We start from the raw sequence: 21199 nt of genomic DNA on the forward strand, positions 1-21199 counted from the left end.
AGAATGTATTCTTTTGGGGGCTGGCTCTGTGGCCGAGTGGTTAAGTTCGCGCGCTCTGCTGCGGCGGCCCAGGGTTCGGATCCTGGGCGCAGACATGGCACCGCTCGTCAGGCCACGTTGAGGTGGCGTCCCACATCCCACAACTAGAAGGACCTGCAACTAAGATATACAACTATGTACGGGGTGGTTTGGGGAGAAAAAGCAGAAAAAAAAGAAAAGAAGAAGAAGATTGGCAACTGTTGTTAGCTCAGGTGCCAATCTTCAAAAAAAAAAAAAAGAATGTATTCTTTTGTATCTAGCTTCTTTTGCTTGCCATTATGTACGTGTGATTAATCCATGTTGCTATGTGTAGCTATAAACCACTCACTCTCTACTTGCTTTATAGTATCTCACGGCAAAAAGTTTTGTGCGTGGTGTGAGGGAGAGGAAAAAAATTCATTTTTCCCTATAGGCATATTCAATTAACCTACTGCCTTTCCTAATGTCTGTAACTTACTTACATCTGCAAAGTCTTTTTTGCTGTGTAAGGTAACATATTCACAGGTTCCAGGAACTAGGGTGTGGCCATGATTGGAGGGCCATTCTGTCCACCACACTTTTATTTCTTTTTCTTCCCTTATTGCACCAGCTAGCACTTCCAGTCCAACACTGAATAGCAGGGGAGATAGCAGGCATATCTGTCTTGTTCTCACTGTAAATAAAAAAGCTTTTAATGCTTCACTATTAAGTAGGCTGTTTCTCATGGATATTTTGCAGATAATCTTCATCAGATTAATGAAGCTCCTGTCTATTTCTAGTTTGCTAAGAATTTTTTTTGAATTATAAATGGGCATTGAGGTTTACCAAATACTTTTACTACATTGATTGAGATGTTAATCTGATACTTTTCTCCTTTTTCTGTTAATGTGGTAAATTACCTTGATAAATTTTCTAATGTTAAACTACTTGGTACTCCTGGAATACCCTCATTCAACTGTGATACTTTACCTTTTTTAGTATACTGTTGCACTTAATTTGCCAATATTTTGTTTACTATTGTTAGTACTTTTGGATGGATGCTTTCAATTTTAAAAAATATTCTTTTTTGTTCTACCTTGAGCAATATAAGAACTGTAGATTATATTGAAAAAAGAGTGGATCCTTATCCTCAAGCACTTTAAAATCTTCTGGAATGTATCCACATTGATCTAACCACATAACGGCTTTTTTTGCTTCTATCTAAAATTTTTTGTGATTTCTTTATCTAAATGAAATGAAACACATCTGGGGGTTGGGACAAGACAAAGACTCTTATAGGAACCATACATTTCCAACAGACAAGCCCATTCATTTATTTCCTCCATTTTTGACAGTTGGCAATAATCCTGAGTCCATCAGGATGGAGCTGGGTCTACTATATAGTGAGCAATACCTAGTACGTTATATCTTCTTAATAAACATGCAGTGACATTAAAAATGAAACCAGTAGATGGTGCCACTGTAGGTAACAGTCTGCTTTTTTCATTCCAATAGTAAAGAATGTTTTCTTTTTAAGTACTATGCAGAAAAATCTCTTGGGATTGCAGTAACTGCACATACTAATAACTATTTACTCCTTCATCCTACTCCTGACACGGCAGGTCCCCAAAGTCACCAAATATTTAAACCAATATGTCTCAAAGTTATCAGAGAAAAGCACTAGAGTTGAATTGGGAGATTCAGATGGGTGTTCTCTCTACATTCAGACCGCGAATCTTTTTCATTTTTATTTTAGCAAGGTTTGAATTGTTATTCCTCTGTGTTTTGAAAATTAAAGCCCTTTTAAGCAGAGAAGTGACATCATACAAGATGAGAAGAAATAATGGATAATTTTAAGGAAAATTAAAGAAGCTTAGATGTGATGTCAGTTGGTTTAACTTTTCACCTCCCAGGCCATTATTAGTTCATTGATAAAATGTGAATGGCATCCACAAAGGCTTTGATTATTAGAGAGTCTTTATACAACTCTGGGGCCTAATCACCACTATAAGTTGGCATTTAAGACATAAACTGGCAGGCCTCCTGGATTTCGTGCTATTTAAAATGTATCAGTCCCCTGTCCATTATCTACATAGCTATCAACAAAAGCCCTGGTCTGAGAGCTAATTCAGTTGAAGTTCTGTACCACAAAACACTTGATTGCATTAAATAACAGACATATTGAAATGGTGACAGGTAGTCAACCCTGTAAAATATTCAGGGTCATGGGTGGTACATTTGATCAATTCCACTTGCTGAGCATATACAGTTCTTTGTGTATTGCCAGGAAAACAATAATACTTGCCTCATGTTTCCATGGTGACTTCTCAGAGCAATTCTCAAGTTTAAGAGCTACCTCTTCTAATCAACTATAATTTTCATCTAGATGATATTCTCAGGTTACCCTGAATTATATTATCATCATCTTAATCTACTCTCTGCCTCGGTACAAGGTGAAATTTGCCTGGGGCAACAGAGGTTTATTTGAGGAGTAGAGGTAGGTGGGAGAGGAACGTAGAAGCTGAGGGACACGGTAATATGATTTTAAAAATTGCAGAAAAAGAGAACAAAGCAGACAATAAATTTGAATACAAAATTATTAATTTTTTTTTCCCGAGGAAGATTAGCCCTGAGCTAACTACTGCCAGTCCTCCTCTTTTTGCTGAGGAAGACTGGCCTTGAGCTAATATCCGTGCCCATCTTCCTCTACTTTATATGTGGGACGCCTACCACAGCGTGGCGTGCCAAGTGGTGCCATGTCTGCTCCCAGGATCTGAACCAGTGAACCCAGGCTGCTGAGAAGCGGAACGTGCGAACTTAACTGCTGTGCCACTGGGCCAGCCCCCAAAATTATTAATTTTTTAATAATTAAAAAATTATGCAACAGAAAAAGTATTCTGCTTTGGAAGGGCATTTTGCTTACCTGGTCTTATTCTCCGTAAAAGCTGTGCAAGCCAACATACACGTCTCTTTGGAGACCATTTTTAATGTTAAATTACAGTATAAATTTCCCATTCTAAGCATCAATTAACATTTTAGAGATTCTAGCCCAGTCAATAAAATACACAGCTTTAAAGAAAATTTCCACTGATTCAATTAAAGCTAATCTTGGTGGGTTTCTGAAACACTAGTTAAACATCACAAAGACTACTTCTGGCTAATGAATATTAAAAGAATCAGCACAGATTTAAGTAAGTGGGTAAAGAAAGCTGTTATTATTTTAAGCAAAATTAAACCAGATGGGAGAGACTGACACACATGTATTCAGATATGTGCCTGCCTCACATTTAATCTTTTATGAATGGCTGATCCCAGATGGCAATGGATTCAGGAGCACAATTTGAGATACAGCATCCATTTTCCAATGTACTATGTCAGTTACAACTTTCCTATTTAGTGGATGATGCAAATATTACCAAAGGGAAAGAAACCACCACAAAAACAGGTTGTCTGATATTTTGAAAATGAGAGTGTTGGTCAATTTATCAAACCAAGTCCAAACATCACCCGCATTCTCCATCATTCAATTCATTTCAGGTTTGGTCTACCTTCCATACTCACACGAATGGAGGGTGATGAAACAAGAAATCTAAAGAGACAAACACATTATGCTGACGAGTGTCAGTCAATCTCTCATTAACCACTAAACCCAGAATGGGACGTGCCCTTCCCTGAGCTCTCACAGCATGTCACCTGTACCTCTTCTGGGACAGCACATTTTATCTTGGATAATGATAAGAATAACAGAAACACAGAATTCTAATAGAGCAACTATAGTACTTTATCACTGTTATTTATTTGCATGCTGATTTCCATGACTGGACAGTAAACTCCCGGATGCAGCAGCTTCTTCATCTTTCTAGACCTGGCATACAGCATAGTGCCCAGCAGATAGAAATACATTAAATGCATACATAATAATAGCTGCTACTTGTACCTACACGTGCTAGGCACTGTGCTAGACTCTTCGCTTACATTATTCCATTTAATCTTCAGAACAACTTAATCTCCATTTGACAGATTAGGCAAGATACAGAGGCTCACAGAAGTGAAGTAAAATGCTTAAAGACCTTGCAGGTGGGTAATGACAGAGTTGGCATTCCAACCCAGGCCTATGTGATGCGAAAGTCCTTGACTTTTCAACCACACCACACAGGCCCTCCTCTGGCCCAGTTCCCGTAGGCTCTGGCCTGAGTCCTAGGGTGGGAGGTCTAAGGAAATGGTCCATAGCACTGCAGGAGGTGGCTGAGTGCAGACTCCACACACTGGGCACAGCCGTTGGCAGCCTCTGCACCGCCATTCGCGGGCAGCGGTGGGAGCAGTATCTTTCCTGGACACCTGTGACCAAATAGCTTTTGACTGCTAACAGTAGTGGGAGATACACTACAGCAAGTAAGAAGGGGAAAGGAGGAAAGTAGCAAGTGTCCTTGGGAGCCAAAGAAGCACACAGAACACATGGGAAACATGCCCAAAACTCTTCAGAAGGAACTGAAGCCAAAGCTTTGGCAGGATAAGTGGGAACAGGGCAAGAGAAATAATTTGGGGATGTTATTATAATCCTACTATTACCCTATGGGGAACTAGGAAATATGAGTGACATTTTGAGCCAATATTCATATAGCATGTTTTATCTCCCATACTAAATTATAATGTCCTTGAAAGTAATATTCATATTTAATATATTTCTATGTCAGCCATGGTTTCTAGCACATTGCCCTATAATTTACTCTGTATCTCCACAGAGTAGCCATCCTAGAAGCAGCTAATGTAAGAGAAGTCACGCCTTGGAAGTTGTCCCAGTGGACTACCAGGTCAGTTTCCATGGAGTCTAGGAACAATAGCACCAGTGGTAAGGGTTTATCTAGCCTTGTCCAGGGGAGAGAACTCCTGGACAGGCTGCCAAGGGTGTTCTGATTGCTGAGTCTCGAGTAGGAGAGGATAACATGAGAGCTTGAGTTCACTGACTTTTACTCAATTCCTTTGATTTTAATTCTATTCAGGAAGAAAACTTCCAATCTTTATTCAGTTTATAAGACTGGATCTTCCACTTGGAAGGGAATGTAGCTGTAGCAAATGATGTGAATCCCCAGTTCTCTTAGCAGTTGGACTTTTCACTGTAAATTCATAAAGGATGTTCTTGCTTATCAAGTAATATCACTGACAATGGGGACTAATAAAGTTTATGAACTTGTAAAAGCTGATATGTTGACCCTGACTTCCAACCTCACCAACTGCTACTACCAGCAGAGCCTTAAAAAGACCAAAACACAAGAAATACAGGAGTATCACCTTTACTGTAATATTCCTTTCACTTAAAAATATATATTTTCAGGGAGAATGATCCCAAAACCATACTGCTTGTCTGAATGATTGCTTTGGGTTATTTCTTACTACAGGTTGTCTCATATCAATGTGAGGAATTTGAGACCCAGAGAAGATTGCTATTAACTAAAAAAACCTTTATGGAATTAAAAAAATATTTTGTGTGTGAAACAAATCATATGTTTGGAAAACTATAAATTTCTCCTAGAAAAAAAATGCTATGAAGTTGTGACTGTATATTAAATTGCCTTCCCAGGGACCGAGTGAATTTTATTGTTTGATACTAACAAAACTAGTTTTCCAAGTGCTGAATGGTCCACAGAATTTAAATCCAGTGGACCACTTAGGTTATAGGGATCTGCTCTTATGAGAAAATAAATCTCAGTTATTGCTGAGCTATTCGGTTTTTCCAAATATCTCCTTTTAGCTGTTACAGCTGGCTGGGCCTCTACCCTCCTTTGGAATCTTAGAAAGGCTCTTTGTTCTTTGTGAGTATCACAACCCCTTGACCTGAAGCACAGGTGTGTGTGTGAACTCTTATTCTGACTAATAAAATGCTCAAGCCCCTACATTTCCTGGTATTGAATGAAGAGCAAGAAGGGAAGGGATTATCAAAGGGACTCGGTCTAGACTTTACAAGTGAGGAATCTTTGGCAGCTGCAAGGATAAACCATCTTTGGAGAAACCATCTTGCTGGGAAGTCACTCCTCCCCCGCGATTTCTAGGCTGGAAGGGGTCATTCCTGGCAGCTGTTATCATAAAGAGAGTAAGGCCAAGCCAACAGCAGCTGTTACAAAAATACTGAACACAGATTTCAGGAGGAAGGCTGGGTCCACGTAAGAGTGCTTTTATGAAAATATGCACAGAAGTCCAGGCATTGGCGCTGCAGATTTCAAACTGGGATGTACTTGAGAGCTCTAGCTGGGTTGTTTTACCCCTCACTGGGCGAGGAATGCTATAAGGTGGTTGTGCTCTCCTCACAAAAAAGAAAATGCAGACTGCTAGTCAAGACAAGGCTTTCCAAAGAAATGGATGACATACGCATAACTATTATTGGTATTATCTGAGGTTCTCCTGCTTCTCTTTGACAAAGCTTAAAGACAGCTCATCTCAGTAACATCTTGGTTGGATGTCACTGTCTTGGTTGACGTGGAATTTGATGCTCTGCGCAGCTTTGTCTTCGGCAGTCCTCCAGACAGTGAGGTATAATGGTTAAAAGTTTGGAATTTAGAGTCAGATAAACAAGAGTCTGAGTTCTGGTTCTACATCACACCAGCAGTATGACCCAGGGCAAGCGATGTGATTTCTTTGTACTTTAGGATATTTGTATGTGAAATAGAGATAAAAATAGGAGTTACTTCAGTGCTGTTGTGAGAATTAAATGAGATGATGCAGGCACAGGGCCTAGCCCAACAAGCTTGCAATAAATGTTCATTATTATGACTTGAAGCATGATTGCCATATTTCTCCCCTATGAGAAAAGACTCTGAAAGAGAATTAGGGTTTGTTGAATTAGGGTTTTGTTTTGTTTAAGGGATTGATTCTTTTAAGGAATGAGGGTCTGATGACCTCATATAGTTCATCAAAGTTCCATGAACTTTGGTGACATAGAGTTCAGAATGTCCCTCCATTTTTTTTAGATCTTCTTGGATTCCTTTCATCAGCACTTTGCAATTTTCAGCATACAAGTTCAATATTTCATTTTTTGGCAGTTGTAAGTAATATTGTATTTTTAATTTGATGTCCACATGTTCACCCCCAGTAAATAAAAATGCAATTGACTTTTGTATGTTTATCTTGTATCCTACAACCTTGCTGAACTCACCTTCAAGTTCTAGGAGTTCTTCTTGATTCCTTGGGATTTTCTATTTAGACAACCATGTCTTCGGAAAATAGGGAAAGTTTTAGTTTTTCCTTTCTGATTTTTATGGCTTTTATTTCCTATTCTTCCCTTATTACTCTGGCTAGAACTTCCAGCACAGTGTTGAATAAGAATGGGGAAAACAGACACCCTTGCCTTGTTCCTGATTTGGGGGGAAAGCATTCAGTCTTTCACCATTAAGTAGAGTGTTAGCTGTTCTTTTTCAAGTTGTTAGGTGTTTTTTTTTTTTATCATGTTGAGGACCTCTATTCCTATTTTTCTGAGAATTTAAAAAAAATCTTGAATGGGTACTGAATTTTGTCAAAATATTTTTCTGCATTGTTTGACATAATCATGCGATTTTTCTTCTTTAGCCTTTTAATATGATGAATTACATTGATTGATTTTCAAATATCAAAATAGGCTTTCCCTGTAATAATCCCTCTTGGTCACAGTATATAATTCTTCGTATATATTACTGATTTCTATTTGTTAATATTTTAAGGGTTTTGCACCCATATTCATGAGAGATATTGGTCTATATTTCTCTTTCGTACCGTCTTTCTTTGGTTTTGGTATCAGGGTATTAGGCTCACAGATGCACTGGAAAGTGTTCCCTCCTCTTCCATTTTTCAGAAGAGATTGTGTAGAATTGCTGTTAATCCTTCTTTAAATATTTGGTTGAATGCTCCAGTGAAATCATCTGGACCTCAAGATTTCTTTGGGGAGAGTTTTAAAAATTCAATTTCCTAAATGGTTATAGGGCTAGTCAAAAGATCTACTTCACAACGGATAAGTTGTGGTAGTTTGCGTTTTTTGATGAATTGGTCCATTTCACCTGAGTCAAATTTATGCGTGCAGAGCTATTCAAAATACTCCTTTATTACCCTTTTGATGTCTGTGAGGTCTATAGCGATATCCCATTTCATTCCTGATACTGGGAATTTGTATCTTCTTTCTCTCTCTCTCTTTGTCAGTCTTAGTAGACATTTGTTAATTTTTTGATCGTTTCAAAGAACCAGATATTTGTTTCATTGATTTTCTCCATTGTTTTTCTTTCTTCAATTTTATTTATTTCTGCTTCCATCTCTATTATTTCCCTTTTCTGCTTATTTTGGGCTTATTTTGCTCTCCTTTTTCCAGACTCTTGAGATGGAAACTTAAATGTAAGCACTTAGCACTATAAATTTTTTTCAGCACTAATTAAACCATGTTGCTATATTTTGATCTGCTGTATTTTCATTTTCATTCAGTTCAATGTTTTTTTTAAATCTTCCCTTGAGATATTCTCTTTGACCCACGGATTATTTAGAAGTCTGCTATGTAATTTTCACTTCTGGAGATTTTCCTGGTATCTCTCTGTTATTGATTTCTAGTTTTATTCTATTGTGGTGGGAGAACACACTCTATATGATTTCAATTCTTTTACATTCGTTGAGGTTCATTTTCTAGTTCAGGATATCTTGGTGAATGTTCCATGGGCACTTGAAAAAAATATGTATTTTGTTGTTGGGTGGAGTGTTCTAAATGTCGATTAGATCCTCTTGTTTGATGGTATTATTGAACTTTTCTATATGTTTGATGAGTTTCTGTCTAGTTGTTTTATCAGCTGTTGAGAGAGAGGTGCTGAAGTCTCCAACTGTAATTGTGGATTTCTCTATTTTTTGTTCTATCAGTTTTTGCTTCACATAGATTGTAGCTCATTGTTTGGTGCATACACACTTAGGACACTCTCCTTGAATGGGTTCCATTCTTTACTGGGCTGCCTTCCTGACATCTTCCTCATTGGCCTCCAGCCCCATCTGGACTGCTTTTCTGCCCTGCTCAGACCTGCCTAATGGGTTTGTAACTGAGTAGAAAGAAAGGGAGGAAGGAAGAAAGGACAAAAAGAGGGAAGGAAGGCCAGATTATCTTTTTTTTTTTTAATGCTAACTTTTAAACTACCTTCTCTTTAAGAAATCTCCGTTTCTCCTGTATCGAGTCCTTAGAAGCTCCTATATCAGGAGCAATAACTCCTCTTCTTTGAGCCCCTTAATGCTCACTATCTATCTGGAAGAAATTACAGAAAATGTACATGTGTGGTTTTAATTTGGTGGATGTCTTCATACCAGTTTGACAAATTTAGTATAGGTTTTTAGATCTTGAAGAAGAAAAAAAATGGGAGGAAGATTGCAATAAAACGAATTGGTGTTGAGAAGTAATCAAATCTAAAGAAAAGGTCAAGCCACAGAAATGTAAATTTTCATTTCCTCTCTCTCCTTTGTCTTCTATGAAATATCTACATAACAAACAGGGCAGTCACCACAATACGTATAAACTAGCATTTAAGTTTGACCACTATCAGGCTTAATCATCACAAGTGTATTTCACTTGTTCAACAATTTTTGGCACCTGATAAATGCTTGGCATTACTAGAACCTATGTCTTGTAAAGCTGATATTTAAACTCACATATATTTAAAGGATAATAGTTTCTTTTTCTTCAGAACTCGGCATTAATCTTTCCTAAAACCGTGACTCTACGTGTGTGACTTTGTACTGAACCAGTGAATCGTGGGGTGTAATCAAACAATAACCTTATTCTCCTTTTCCCTAGGCCGTCTCTGATAAAATCTCCAACAAATAATAGAAAGTTCTCTGGGCACTTTAGTTACAAACCTAACTTCATGTCAGGAGCTAATAGGTCTATTCTAGTACAGTAATCACAAACTCTGAACACTGTTTAATGGTGAAGCTTTTCTCTGCTTCCCCCAAAGGCTGCAGCGGGGAAGGAGACAAGGCTGACTTCCCTGTTCCCCAGCTTAGGGCTTCTCCTCCTCCTTTCCCCTCATTGGCTGCCTCTGCTCCCCCTAAGACTGAAGGGGAGAGGGAAAGGAGGACAGAGAAGGGGACAGGGACAATGGTCTTAAGTGACTGGCAACTTTCTGGCAGTGATATTCTCTGACCAGGTCAGATGTTTAAAACTGTCTCTCTGGGATGTTTATTTAGGTTCTCCGGCAGGCCGCCATCACTGGGGCCATTTGCCTGCAGTACCCTCTCCCTTGGTGAATGCACCTCTCTGTTTACATTCCCCTCTCCCCACTAGGCATCCTTGGTCTCCCTACTCTTCCAGGCAGCCGTCTTGCGTGGGATCCAGGAGGACTCCAGGCCAGCTCTTGCCTTGGCTCACATTTGGATATTGGGAAACATACACTTTTGACCCATCCATGTGGGGCGGGGGTGGAGTATTTCTCAAACATAGCCCTCTTTTTATTTAACTTCCTGGCAGGCAAGCTCTGGTCAGAGCCACTTAGTCTTTAGATTTATCACATGCCAGTCCACTCGGCCCTTCATTGCGTGGGACACACATCAGATATCCAAGCAATCTCCTTGAAACTTCTCTCACTGGGCTTGGTATCAGGAGAAAGCATCCTTTCTCCCCTGCTATGGGGGCAGGGAAGCATGGGGGGTGGGAGGGATTCTCAGCAGAGCTATCTCCAAAGAAAGCTGCCCTCTGATATTCAACTTCTTAAATGGGTAAGGGGGCCATGGATTGAAACACTAGTGTCATACTTCGACATGTAGGAACAATGGCTCCACAGCCCTGGGCTCCCAACTGAATGTAAAACTGAAATTGTTTATTTTAATACATCCTCTTGATGGTTCTTTCATCAATTGCCAAATTCACTCATGGTAAAGCCAAAAAATTTTTTTTCTGCTATATTACAAAGAAATAAATGGAACATTTTGTCATAAAATATTGTCTATCCCATTGTTCTGAGCATAGACTAACATCCAAATTCTGATCCAAAATTTCTGGGCTTATATTTATATCCGTAGCAGTGAGTAGGCTGCCAGCAGCATCAAATATCTGTGCCCACCCCTCTGCTCCCCCCATTAATAAGAGTTCCTCATAAGATTTTGTTTCTCTTTGGCTGAATTAAATAGAAGAAAAAACAAGACCAGCATTGCTGAGGTTTCTACTGCCCATTGGAAGTCTGCCTGCTAGGAGGCCGTGTGCACCCCTAGGTCCATCTCTTAGTGGCACTTCTGGGGACAGAAAAAAGCCATCAGAGACTGGTTTGGGGCTGGGGTTCAAGTTTTCTGGGTTTTCATCTTCTCATCTTCAGAAGACTGCTTAGTAGCTCTCTCCTTTTTTTAACTCCTCTTCTATATCCTGCTGTCTTAGTCTTGAGAAGCTTAATTAGACCTTGCCAATGAAAGTACATCTTATACAGAGCCAACTTGTAATGGTTTCCTAAAGTCCTGTGATAAACACAAGAAACAACCCAAAAGATTGAATAGTTTGCTTGAAATCGGCATAATTTCAGTGTTCAGTTGCCCAAGATATAGTTGTCTTCAGAGAACCCCAGAAACTCCTAGAATACACATGCAGGGGCATTTGTCACCCCCACGTACTCTCAGAGTGAAGTTCAAGTTAGCTCATAACAGTGAAAGGGGAAGAAGATCCCAGGGCAGCAGCCAGATTCCAAGTGACTTGGCGCTGTAAACTCCCGGACTGAATTTTATCAGAGGCCTACATTTTTCAAATAATCTTTCTAAATTTTTATAGGCAATTTATGTAATTATATTGGCAAATACATTTTTCCATTTCAATAACAGAGCCACAGAGATCTTTATGTTCACAGGCAAATCTTTAATATTGTAAAAGAAAAGTAGCATGCCCATACAAACTCACAAATTCCAAATAGGGGCATGATTCTCTGATTTTTCTCTTGAGTCAGTAAGAATGCATTCCAGATAAAGGAAAAGGGAGGCACAGAGCTCTCCTTCACCAACTCCCTCACTTCACTCAAACATAAATTTTATTCAGACACAAGATGCTGTACTAGCCAAGTCTACTCCATTCTGCTTTGATATTTTGAGCCCAATTGAATATGACTGATCACAGCTCTCAGCATACATTTGTGGGCAGATTTTTGCTTGCACACATAGTACATACATCTTTGATCAAGACCAGCTGAGAATACTGGCCTCAGTAGGCAGACTTGCCAGAATTCTGATCCTTGGCTATTCTATCAAGGCTAAGGGGTTCATACTGCTTTCCAGAAGATTTTTGCTCATGGAATAAATTCCGTATAAGTTTATATAAGAGAAGTAGAGTAAAAACAACTAGATAATTTCTGTTTCTTTTTGATTATAGCAGAACAGATTGAACACAAAGTACAGTTTATAAATTCTAAGCTTATGATCACAGAGAAGACCCACAAACCGTGAACGCCAAGTAAATGCATACCAAGTTAAATGTCAAACAAAATATGCATCAAAACTAATGATACATATTTAATGATATCATAATTACAATAATTGCTCAACTAGATGGAAAGAGAGGTAAAAGACAAATTTTACCAGCCTCACAAATCAGCTGGCTCTGATGGCCACCCATCCTCTTCTAATTTGTTAAAAGGAGGACCTCGATGTGGATTGGGGTATTTATATCATGAGATGGGGGAGAAGATTGGTATGGCAGTGGTGAGTCTTAGAAACGTACCTCCTAGGACGTATCGGTTAGTTGGTTTGTTTTCCTAATGTCTAGTACCCAAAGAAATGGGAATTTTAAGGAATAGGAGGGCATTGTGTTCCTAGAGAGAGAATATAAATTAGAAAAGATGCCCCTCAAAAAACTCACTTCTTGTATCAAGCAGAGGCCTTATTCTCATCACAAGGAAAAAACATTTTTTTTGTATCTATATGAGATGATGGATGTCAACTAAACTTATTGTGGTAATCATTTGACAATATATGTAAGTCAAGTCATACAGTTATACAGTGCTGTAAAGAAAGTATATCTCAACGAAACTGAAAGAAAAAAATAATTGAAGGGTGTAGTGTATGCAAAATTCCTGTTATGTGGTGAACACGCAGTAAATGCCATTGGTGATGGTCCCCTCCACTCCCAAATCCATTCCCAGCTGGGTGAGCCAGCAGTGGGGATAAGACACTGGCAATGGTCTGGCTCTATGACGCCACTCCTATGGGAGAGCCCAGGAACGTGTTTTGTTTTGGTTGGGAGGGGGTAGAGTACACGAATGCTTATAGCCTGCTTAGGATCTTTGCTTAGTTGAATTACGCCCAAGAGGAATTTTAGGATGCATTCCAAAATGGAAATACATGGAACTTTCCATCCAACTATAATCATTCAGGAAAATGAGAATTTCCATTCCATCTGTGTTATAAATGACCCACTGAAGTTCTCTCCTAAAAGCAAACAATGGTGACATTTCTACCAATTTATATTGACAATCTGGTACCCTTCTGCTGACGGTGCAAATTAAGATCGATTAATACCTCCCCCTACTTGCTTTTGAATGTCTTATAATTGCCAAGAATAATCATCTCTTTGTAAATTACACAGGGCAAGTGTTGATCTAATCACAGGAGTAATTTCACTATGAGAAAGAACCTGTGAAATCTTGTGGACAGAAAACCTTTTCATTGAATAACAGAAATAACGGCCCTGAGGCGGCTTTCCTGAAAAACGAAAATAATGAGTAGTATATCATTTACACAGAAAGAAGGTGTTACATGATAATCATTCTCAGAGTTACCGTACTATGGGATTAAAGATAACTCATCAAAGTACTTTAAAACAGCACAAGTTATTAAGGCTATAAAAGCAAACTTTGCAATAAAAGTTGATACGTCTAAGCATAACACACAGTTTTCATAGTGAAAACGGATTAAAGACAGCCGTGGCTTATGCACGTTTTGGAATGCATGCTCATAATGGGGAGTTACGGTAGTAAACCTTCCCTCTGCCACTGATTGCTGCACACATACACACACACACACTTTGTGAGGAACCTTTCTTATGTGGCATCTAAACACAAAGTCCTATTTGCTTATAGGTCTAATCAACTTCCACAGCAATGCTGCTGTTAGAAGGCAGAAGTGATATTTCCTTCTACCTTAACCAGTTCCTACCAAGCTTTCGCTCTATGTTGAAAAGCCTTGGGTGGTGCTGGAGCTTTAGCCTGCAATGGAAGGCAGCATGGTGCGGTAAACTTTTTTTTTTTTAAATCAGGAATCCTGATTCATGGTCCTCCTTCTTCCACAGACCAAAGCCATCACTGGACACACCAGTTAATACGCCTGTGGTTTGCTTTGCTCATCGATAAGATAAGGGACTGCCCCCTGGCCGCTTGTGCTTCTACATTAAAATCCATCTTATAGAGGCTATGAATCACTGGCTTCCTACATCTTTCCATGGAATGGGGTGGTTTTAAAATATGCCCACAACTTCTTTGACACTTCTTCCTTTGAAAGGTGGAGTCTACCGCACTCTCTGGTTTTGTGACTGCCACAATGAAGAGACACAGCAGAAGTGACCCTGTGTGACCTTCAAGGTTAGATCATTAAAAGTGATATGGTCTCTTTCTCTCACTTACTCTCACTCTTGCTCTCTCCCCCTCTCTCCTGGGCAGATGCCTTAGCCACCAAGTCAGATATCCAGCTACTCTGAAACCCCCATGCTAGAGAAAACCACATAAAGAAACCATATAGAGACTGAGAGAGGGGCCCAAGGAATGTCAGTTGTTTGAATCTTCCAACCCAGATTACTGACATATGAGTGGAGACGCCTTTGAGATTATGCCAGCCCCAGCCACTGTCTGACTGCAGTCTCACAGGAGACCTTCAACGAGAGCTACTCAGCTAAGCCGTTCCTGAATTCTGGACCCACAGAAACAGCGGGCGCTCATAAGTGATTACTGTTGTTTTAAGTCACTTACTTTTGGGGTGATTTGTTACGCAGCCACAGTAACTGGAAGAGGAACTACAATGGAATCAAAACGAGAGGGGGAAAAATGCCATCCCCTAGGTCAAACAAGGAAATCCTTAGCATCCACAAGAACCACAGAAAAGAAGACTTCAAAGTCTTCAAGAATGACCAAGGTAGGTATGATTCACCAACACTAGAATGATCACCTTTTTATTTCCAAGTTGGGTGACCTTTATGAACATTTTCCCACATCCATAGTTAAAAGAAATATAGTAAGAACGATCCTAAGTGGAACCACTTAGAGGCAGTAGCAAAACCAAAGGGAAAAGAAACAGCTCAGGCATCATCAGTCATTTCTACGTGGGCACTGACACCATTGCTCATCGACTTTCTGCTTCATGCCTTTCTCAACAGACTGTGCAGCTGATAAAGTGCAAGTGCTTCCCCAAACACACGTTCCAGTAACCCTGAAAAGTAGGATTCCTCCTTTTAAAGGGACAAGGTAAAGAACTGGAGTCCCGTCAGCAAAGATGGTGCCTATCATTGGATGAGAGACAGTGACTTTGGGATACCCCATGTATCCTGCTGAAGCTGAACCAAGGCGCCGATGCCCAGGAGATGGCAAATTGTGCCCTGCAGGCAGGATTCAGCCACAAGCCCACATTTGTTCATCCTAGCACACCTAGTGTTTTGGAAACAGGAAATTTCACATAAAAAAGTCTAGATTTCTAGCTTCTCTTGAAACACTGGAGATCTGGCAACCCTGGGTATGCATTTCCACCTGCCAAGCAGCTGGAACTGACTAGCTGTTTCTCCCTTTAGACAGAACATGTCCTCCTATTTGCTACAATCCCCACCACTCCCTATTGTTCTATACCTGGGCTCACTTCATTCATCTACTTTATATTTATGGTCCCTTTTGGCCTTTGAATTAGAGTTTCAGACTCCTCTGAAACACTCCAGGTGTTTCTTGATCACTATAGGTTTGAAATTATTAGTGGTTTGGAATTTCCAGTAAATTCTGCTGTGGTACCCTTGTCAACTTCTGTCCCTGACTACAAATGTGGGACCATGACAAACTCATACGCTAACAGCCATGTAACTCATCTTACAACACTGTTATCGAATACTGGGGTGCTAAGCATGCTGCCGGAAATACATACTGAGTTTATTTGAGACATCCAAATTATCTTTAAAACCCAAACTATGTCCACACACAGGTCTAACATTCCCAGTTCAAATTAATGTACAAAAGAGTTAAGTGTCTGTCAGCTCTGAGATTAGGCTGGACAGAAGTGGAACAAAGAGACCTAAACATGGTAAAGTGAAACAATTTAATCACTTACCACAGAATATCTTCAAGGATATTTCTAGTGGAGACTTAATTAGGCAGTGAGGTCACTTGCTGAGAAATACGACCAGCATTTCCAGGTTTAGGTACAGGTGTGTGTGTGTGTTAGAGAAAACAAAACAAGACAAAATAACTCACCAATTCCAGACACTGTCTGTGGCCATAGGCGGCAGCATAATGTATGCTATTGTAGCCTTCCTTGTCCCGGATAGATGGATTTGCATCATTTTGAAGTAGAAACTCTAGACAGCTGTAAGTAGAAAGATGAGGTGTTATTTTAGAAATATATCTGGACCAAAAGGGATAATTAATGTAAATTTCCTCCTATTATGAATGCTCCACAAAGCACTTTGTGAGTTTAAGTGCTTCCTTAAAAATCCTACAGCAGTGAGGTTTTATGTACTGAAAGTTTTATGTGTGTTTTCTGTAGCACTCTTTTATTTCAGCTTAAAATAGCTATTCTAGAATTCAGGAAAGGCTTTAGGAATAAGAGGGTAATTGAGGTTTTTTCCTTCTCATCTTAGGTACAGAACATATCTGTCATCAAGATTACTGAATAATAAGTTTTAGACAGAGCTACATGTTCAAAAGATGAAGTCTCAAATGTAACAAAGACGTGATCAGGCCGTTGCAACACGGCAAACCCCAAGAGAGGGGCTTTATTTTTAACCTTGCTGTTGGAGACTCTAAGATCAAAACATTAGAAAATGAAAGTTAAAAAGAGTAAGAAAACAAAAGAACCCAAGAATAGCCTAAACAATATAAAAGATAAAAGGAATGGATAAACATTTTAAAAATATAAAAGATTAATTCAGGAACCACATATGAAGGAAGAGGTTTCAATTGCACCATTAGGAATATAGACTAGAATAAAATACTAAGTAATAACTTTTAAAAGCCTTTTCTGACAAAGTTGCTGTACTTTTTCAGAAAAAGCCACAATCTTTGCAATAGGTTAGAGGAAGGGGCATGGCTCCACCTTTGCTAAAAAGCCCCAAACCCCAGGACACAAGGACTCAGGGACGTAATGAGTTCTGTTCCGGGCTATTGCAGATGGAAGAATCCTGCTGGTACAAAAGGAATGACGAGGCACCGTACTCCATAAGTTCCATTTTATTTCTGTGACAGTGGGACAAGCACGTCCTTTACAAGGCCAAGTTGATTCAATTTCATACTCAAATCACAATGTTAAGATTTTAAATATAAGCCTGTACAGTAAATAAGATTTCCCAACGGAAAATTTCTATAGTTTATTCAAAAACTTTAAAATGACATTTACCTATCTTTTGGCACAAGACAAGAGGGGTAATACATCACATACAAAGACATATCACAAATCCCATATAAAGACAATTAAAACAGATATTTTATTTCTAGAAAAACAGATGAAAGGCATAAATTTCTTATACCAAATACCTACATATCACGCGATTTATCCATAAAATGCTCCATAATAAATCAAACTATTATTGGAGTGCTGATACCACCTTATAAGGAAGTCCTTTTTTATTTTGGTAATTAAATGCCCATGGACAGGATCCCAGGTGTGACTCATTTTAAACCAAATATGGCTCCTTAAACAAAATCATTCAATAGAAATAGCTTTCTAGTGGACACACAATCCCCGGCTTCTGAAGGGATTACATTCTAAAAACCAGTTGACACATTCAATGTGTAATTTGGAAAACTCTTGGAATTGCTCCCAAAGAGTTGGTTAACCCAGAATAGAGTTGCACTATACTACCAACAGTACTATTAGAAATCACAACGGTACTGCAGAATTTGAATATTCTCCACATTCTTTTTAAAGGAAAATGAATTCCAGCTCTAAGTGGGAGTGCTTATCTTTTCTCCTCCCAGGGCCCTGATTAGCAATTTTGGCACCTAAGCTGCAAAATCCAGAGATGCACATTAGGTCAGGGGAATATGTGGACAAGGGAGTAGCCTCTCTCTGCAGAGAAGAGCTCCCAGACAGACCGGCCCCCACCTCCTCCTGCCTCTCCTGCCCTCTCCATCAGCCCTCAGAGGGCTGCTCTGGCCCAGGGCAAGCTTGCAGTTTCCTGGAGAAGGGAGCATTTTCTGAGGTAGCTTAAAATTCTAGTCTTTTGATATCATTATTTTAATTTTGGAGTATTAGGGCAAAACCTTGGTCGTTCTGCTTTACTCACAGCTGTGTTTCCCGCCCCCACCCTGGCAACAGTGAAAGTTACATCCCACACCTGCACTGGGGCACGCTATCTGACCACACCCTTCCACAATGGTCTGGACACGGGCGGAGAGCCCGGTCAGCAGCGGGAAGACCCAGAGTAGACACGGCATTCAGGTCACAGAGAAACTGGTTCCTCTGACCACAGAAGAGAATAAACAAGCAAGGACAGTGTGTGTGCAGACTCTTAGAGACTACATCCACCGGGTCCAGGGGCAGGACACCAAGTGTGGGCACCATTCACTCATTTGTTCACTTGCTCAGGAAACAGTTACATCAATTGCACACCAGGCACTGCACCGGGCAGAGCACTGATAAACAAATGACAAGCAATAGGCTACACTGGAGTATATGAGGAAGTCATTTGGTGTAAAACTAATTTAGCCTGAACTTGTTTTTCCAAAAGGGCCTGACATGGCGTTGAGCATGCACTGTATATCTGTTTTAAGTATTTACTATGTCCCAAAGACAAGAACAAATGCCCTTAAAGATAAGGATGTAACTTTCCTCACAGTGGCATTTCCTTAAGGATAAGCATCTCCCTAAACTAAGGATTGATTGCTGGCCTGCTGCACCCTGTGACCACCCAGCTCGAGACCACAGACCTGCTACCTGCTGTGTTCATCAACTGCTGTGTGAAATGCTACGCCAGCAAAGCAGTCTCGTGACTGTTGTGAAAGGGACATTCCAATCACAGGTGACACATGCTCTTTGATGGTTTATAACCACTCTGTCAACTCCCAATTCTTTGGAGTGCTCCTTTCCTTTGTGAAAGGACTCTCCCAGGCTATATGGTCCTCAGATCTGGCTCATAATAAACTCAAGCCAATTTTGATTTCTAGATTGGTTATAGATTATTTGCACTGACATCACTGTGACCTGTGGTGCAGGAAGGACTCTCAGAGGATGAAGCATTAGAGCTCCCCATGTATCAACACCCCTGGGTGATGGCAGTCATTCCAGCCCCTATCACAGTAATAGCTAAGCCCCTGTCAGAAGCCACAGAAGCTGTCTGCAGGAAGCAGGGGGCTATCTGTAAGTTGATGTGTGCGTGGCTTTGTGGTGTGTGTGTGTGTGTTTTAGGGAGGGAGGGAGAGTACAACTGGTGCATTTCACACTAAAATCTCAAAACATTTATTTATAGAATCTGCTAAATAGTTATCCCCAGGCCATAAAAGGAGAGCCTAAGGCCCTGAGAAGAGGCTTACTATGTTCTCTGAGGCACATGATACACAGCAGAGTCAGAAATGATATTTAAGACACCTGGTCATAAAAATCTCTGACCAATCACAGTGATGGTCCAGGCAAAGCTGACAATTTTAGAAAGAGTTCCCTGAGTGAAAATAGCGTAATTGAAAGATGTTTTAAAAGAACAGTTTCTTCTTCATTAAAGCAAGTCCACATAACTTCCTCAAGACCCCAAGTGAAACCCAAAAATAGTAAGGCTGGCCCACATGGCAACCCAGAGAAGCAGACAGAGCATCAGTACGTGCATCTCGTGCTTAAGCTGAGAAGAAACTTACGATGCGGCTTCCTTTTCCTTCAGTTCTCGGGCTCTTTCAAGTTCTTCTGAATTTTCATGGGCATTTCCTAAGATAGTCTTACTTCTCAGCATAAGGGAAAGAAAAAAATTACAATTAATTTTTTTTCCCTGAGGAAGATTCGTCCTGAGCTAACATCCATTGCCAATCTTCCTCTTTTTTTTTTTGCTTGAGGAAGATTAGCCCTGGGCTATAACATCTGTGCCAGTCTTCCTCTGCTTTATATGTGAGACACCACCACAGCATGGCTGGTGAGTGGTGTAGGTCTGCACCCAGGATCTGAACCCGTGAACCTGGGCTGCTGAAGCAGAGTATGTGAATTTTTAACCACTAGGCCACAGGGCCAGGCCCTACAATTAATTTTTTTAATGTCAAAGTTGCTAACGACTTGGGTGCAATTTATATCTCAACGATTTTTCTCCCAACCCATAAGATATGAGCACTACTGATTTTTCATTGAGGATATTCCTGGTCCTCTCCAAGGCATCCCAGTAAATATATTCTCTCCCAAGGAATCCAGTTGAGAACATGACTTTCCTAAAACTTCCACCCAGGTATCAGCGATTTAGTTGACAAATTAGTAGTCCATCCTTCCATAAATATCCTAAACTCCCCAAGTGAAAAGGAGGCAATTTAGCTCAAACTTCTCTGACTCCTACCACATTCCTTGCTGCCTCCTTGGCAGCTCAGCATCTCATTTATCCAGGAATGGGGTCCTAGTCACCCCTCATCCGCCAGGGTAATTCTTCATCATCCTGGATTCCTTCTCTACCTCTTAACAGATGGAGACTTGCCCCTCCATTCTATTCCAAGGGACTAGCACAGAGCTTGGCACATGGAAGATGCTCGGTATGCATTTGTTGAGTTAATCACCTGCATGGCTACGGGATCCTGCATGCTACATCGGACTGGCCAATATTATATAAATAGGAAGAGAAAAGCAAGCAGTGTTTTCCAAACTGTGGAAATATGGATCATAATTCTTTACTGAATTCTGAAATCAATTTAGTGGGTTGCAGTCAGTATTATTTTTTAATGAAATAAAAGAAAATATCAGAATGCATCACACATAGTAAAAGTATACATGGCTTTAGGAAATTTTTGTTTCCATTTGACACACATATACATAAAAAATACACATGAGGAGCATGTGCACTGGGTCATGATGCAAAATGTATTTCTTACTGTGGGTCACAGTCTAA

The 21199-nt window shown here is 40.0% G+C and overlaps 1 protein-coding gene across 8 annotated transcripts in view; it reads right to left on the reverse strand.

Annotated features, from left to right (window-relative positions):
- ANKRD44 (ankyrin repeat domain 44) overlaps positions 1 to 21199 on the reverse strand; it is a 286713-nt gene that overhangs the window by 58293 nt on the left and 207221 nt on the right. For all 8 annotated transcript variants that reach the window (XM_044768524.2, XM_070508287.1, XM_044768520.2 and 5 more), the window contains 2 exons: positions 19980 to 20060; positions 16389 to 16500 (listed from right to left, as the gene is read on the reverse strand). In XM_044768524.2, the coding sequence (XP_044624459.2) occupies positions 16389 to 16500; positions 19980 to 20060 (193 nt within the window). The remainder of the gene's footprint in view (positions 1 to 16388; positions 16501 to 19979; positions 20061 to 21199) is intronic.

Source organism: Equus asinus, chromosome 4, assembly GCF_041296235.1.
Source record: "Equus asinus isolate D_3611 breed Donkey chromosome 4, EquAss-T2T_v2, whole genome shotgun sequence".
In the NCBI taxonomy this organism is placed as follows: domain Eukaryota; kingdom Metazoa; phylum Chordata; class Mammalia; order Perissodactyla; family Equidae; genus Equus; species Equus asinus.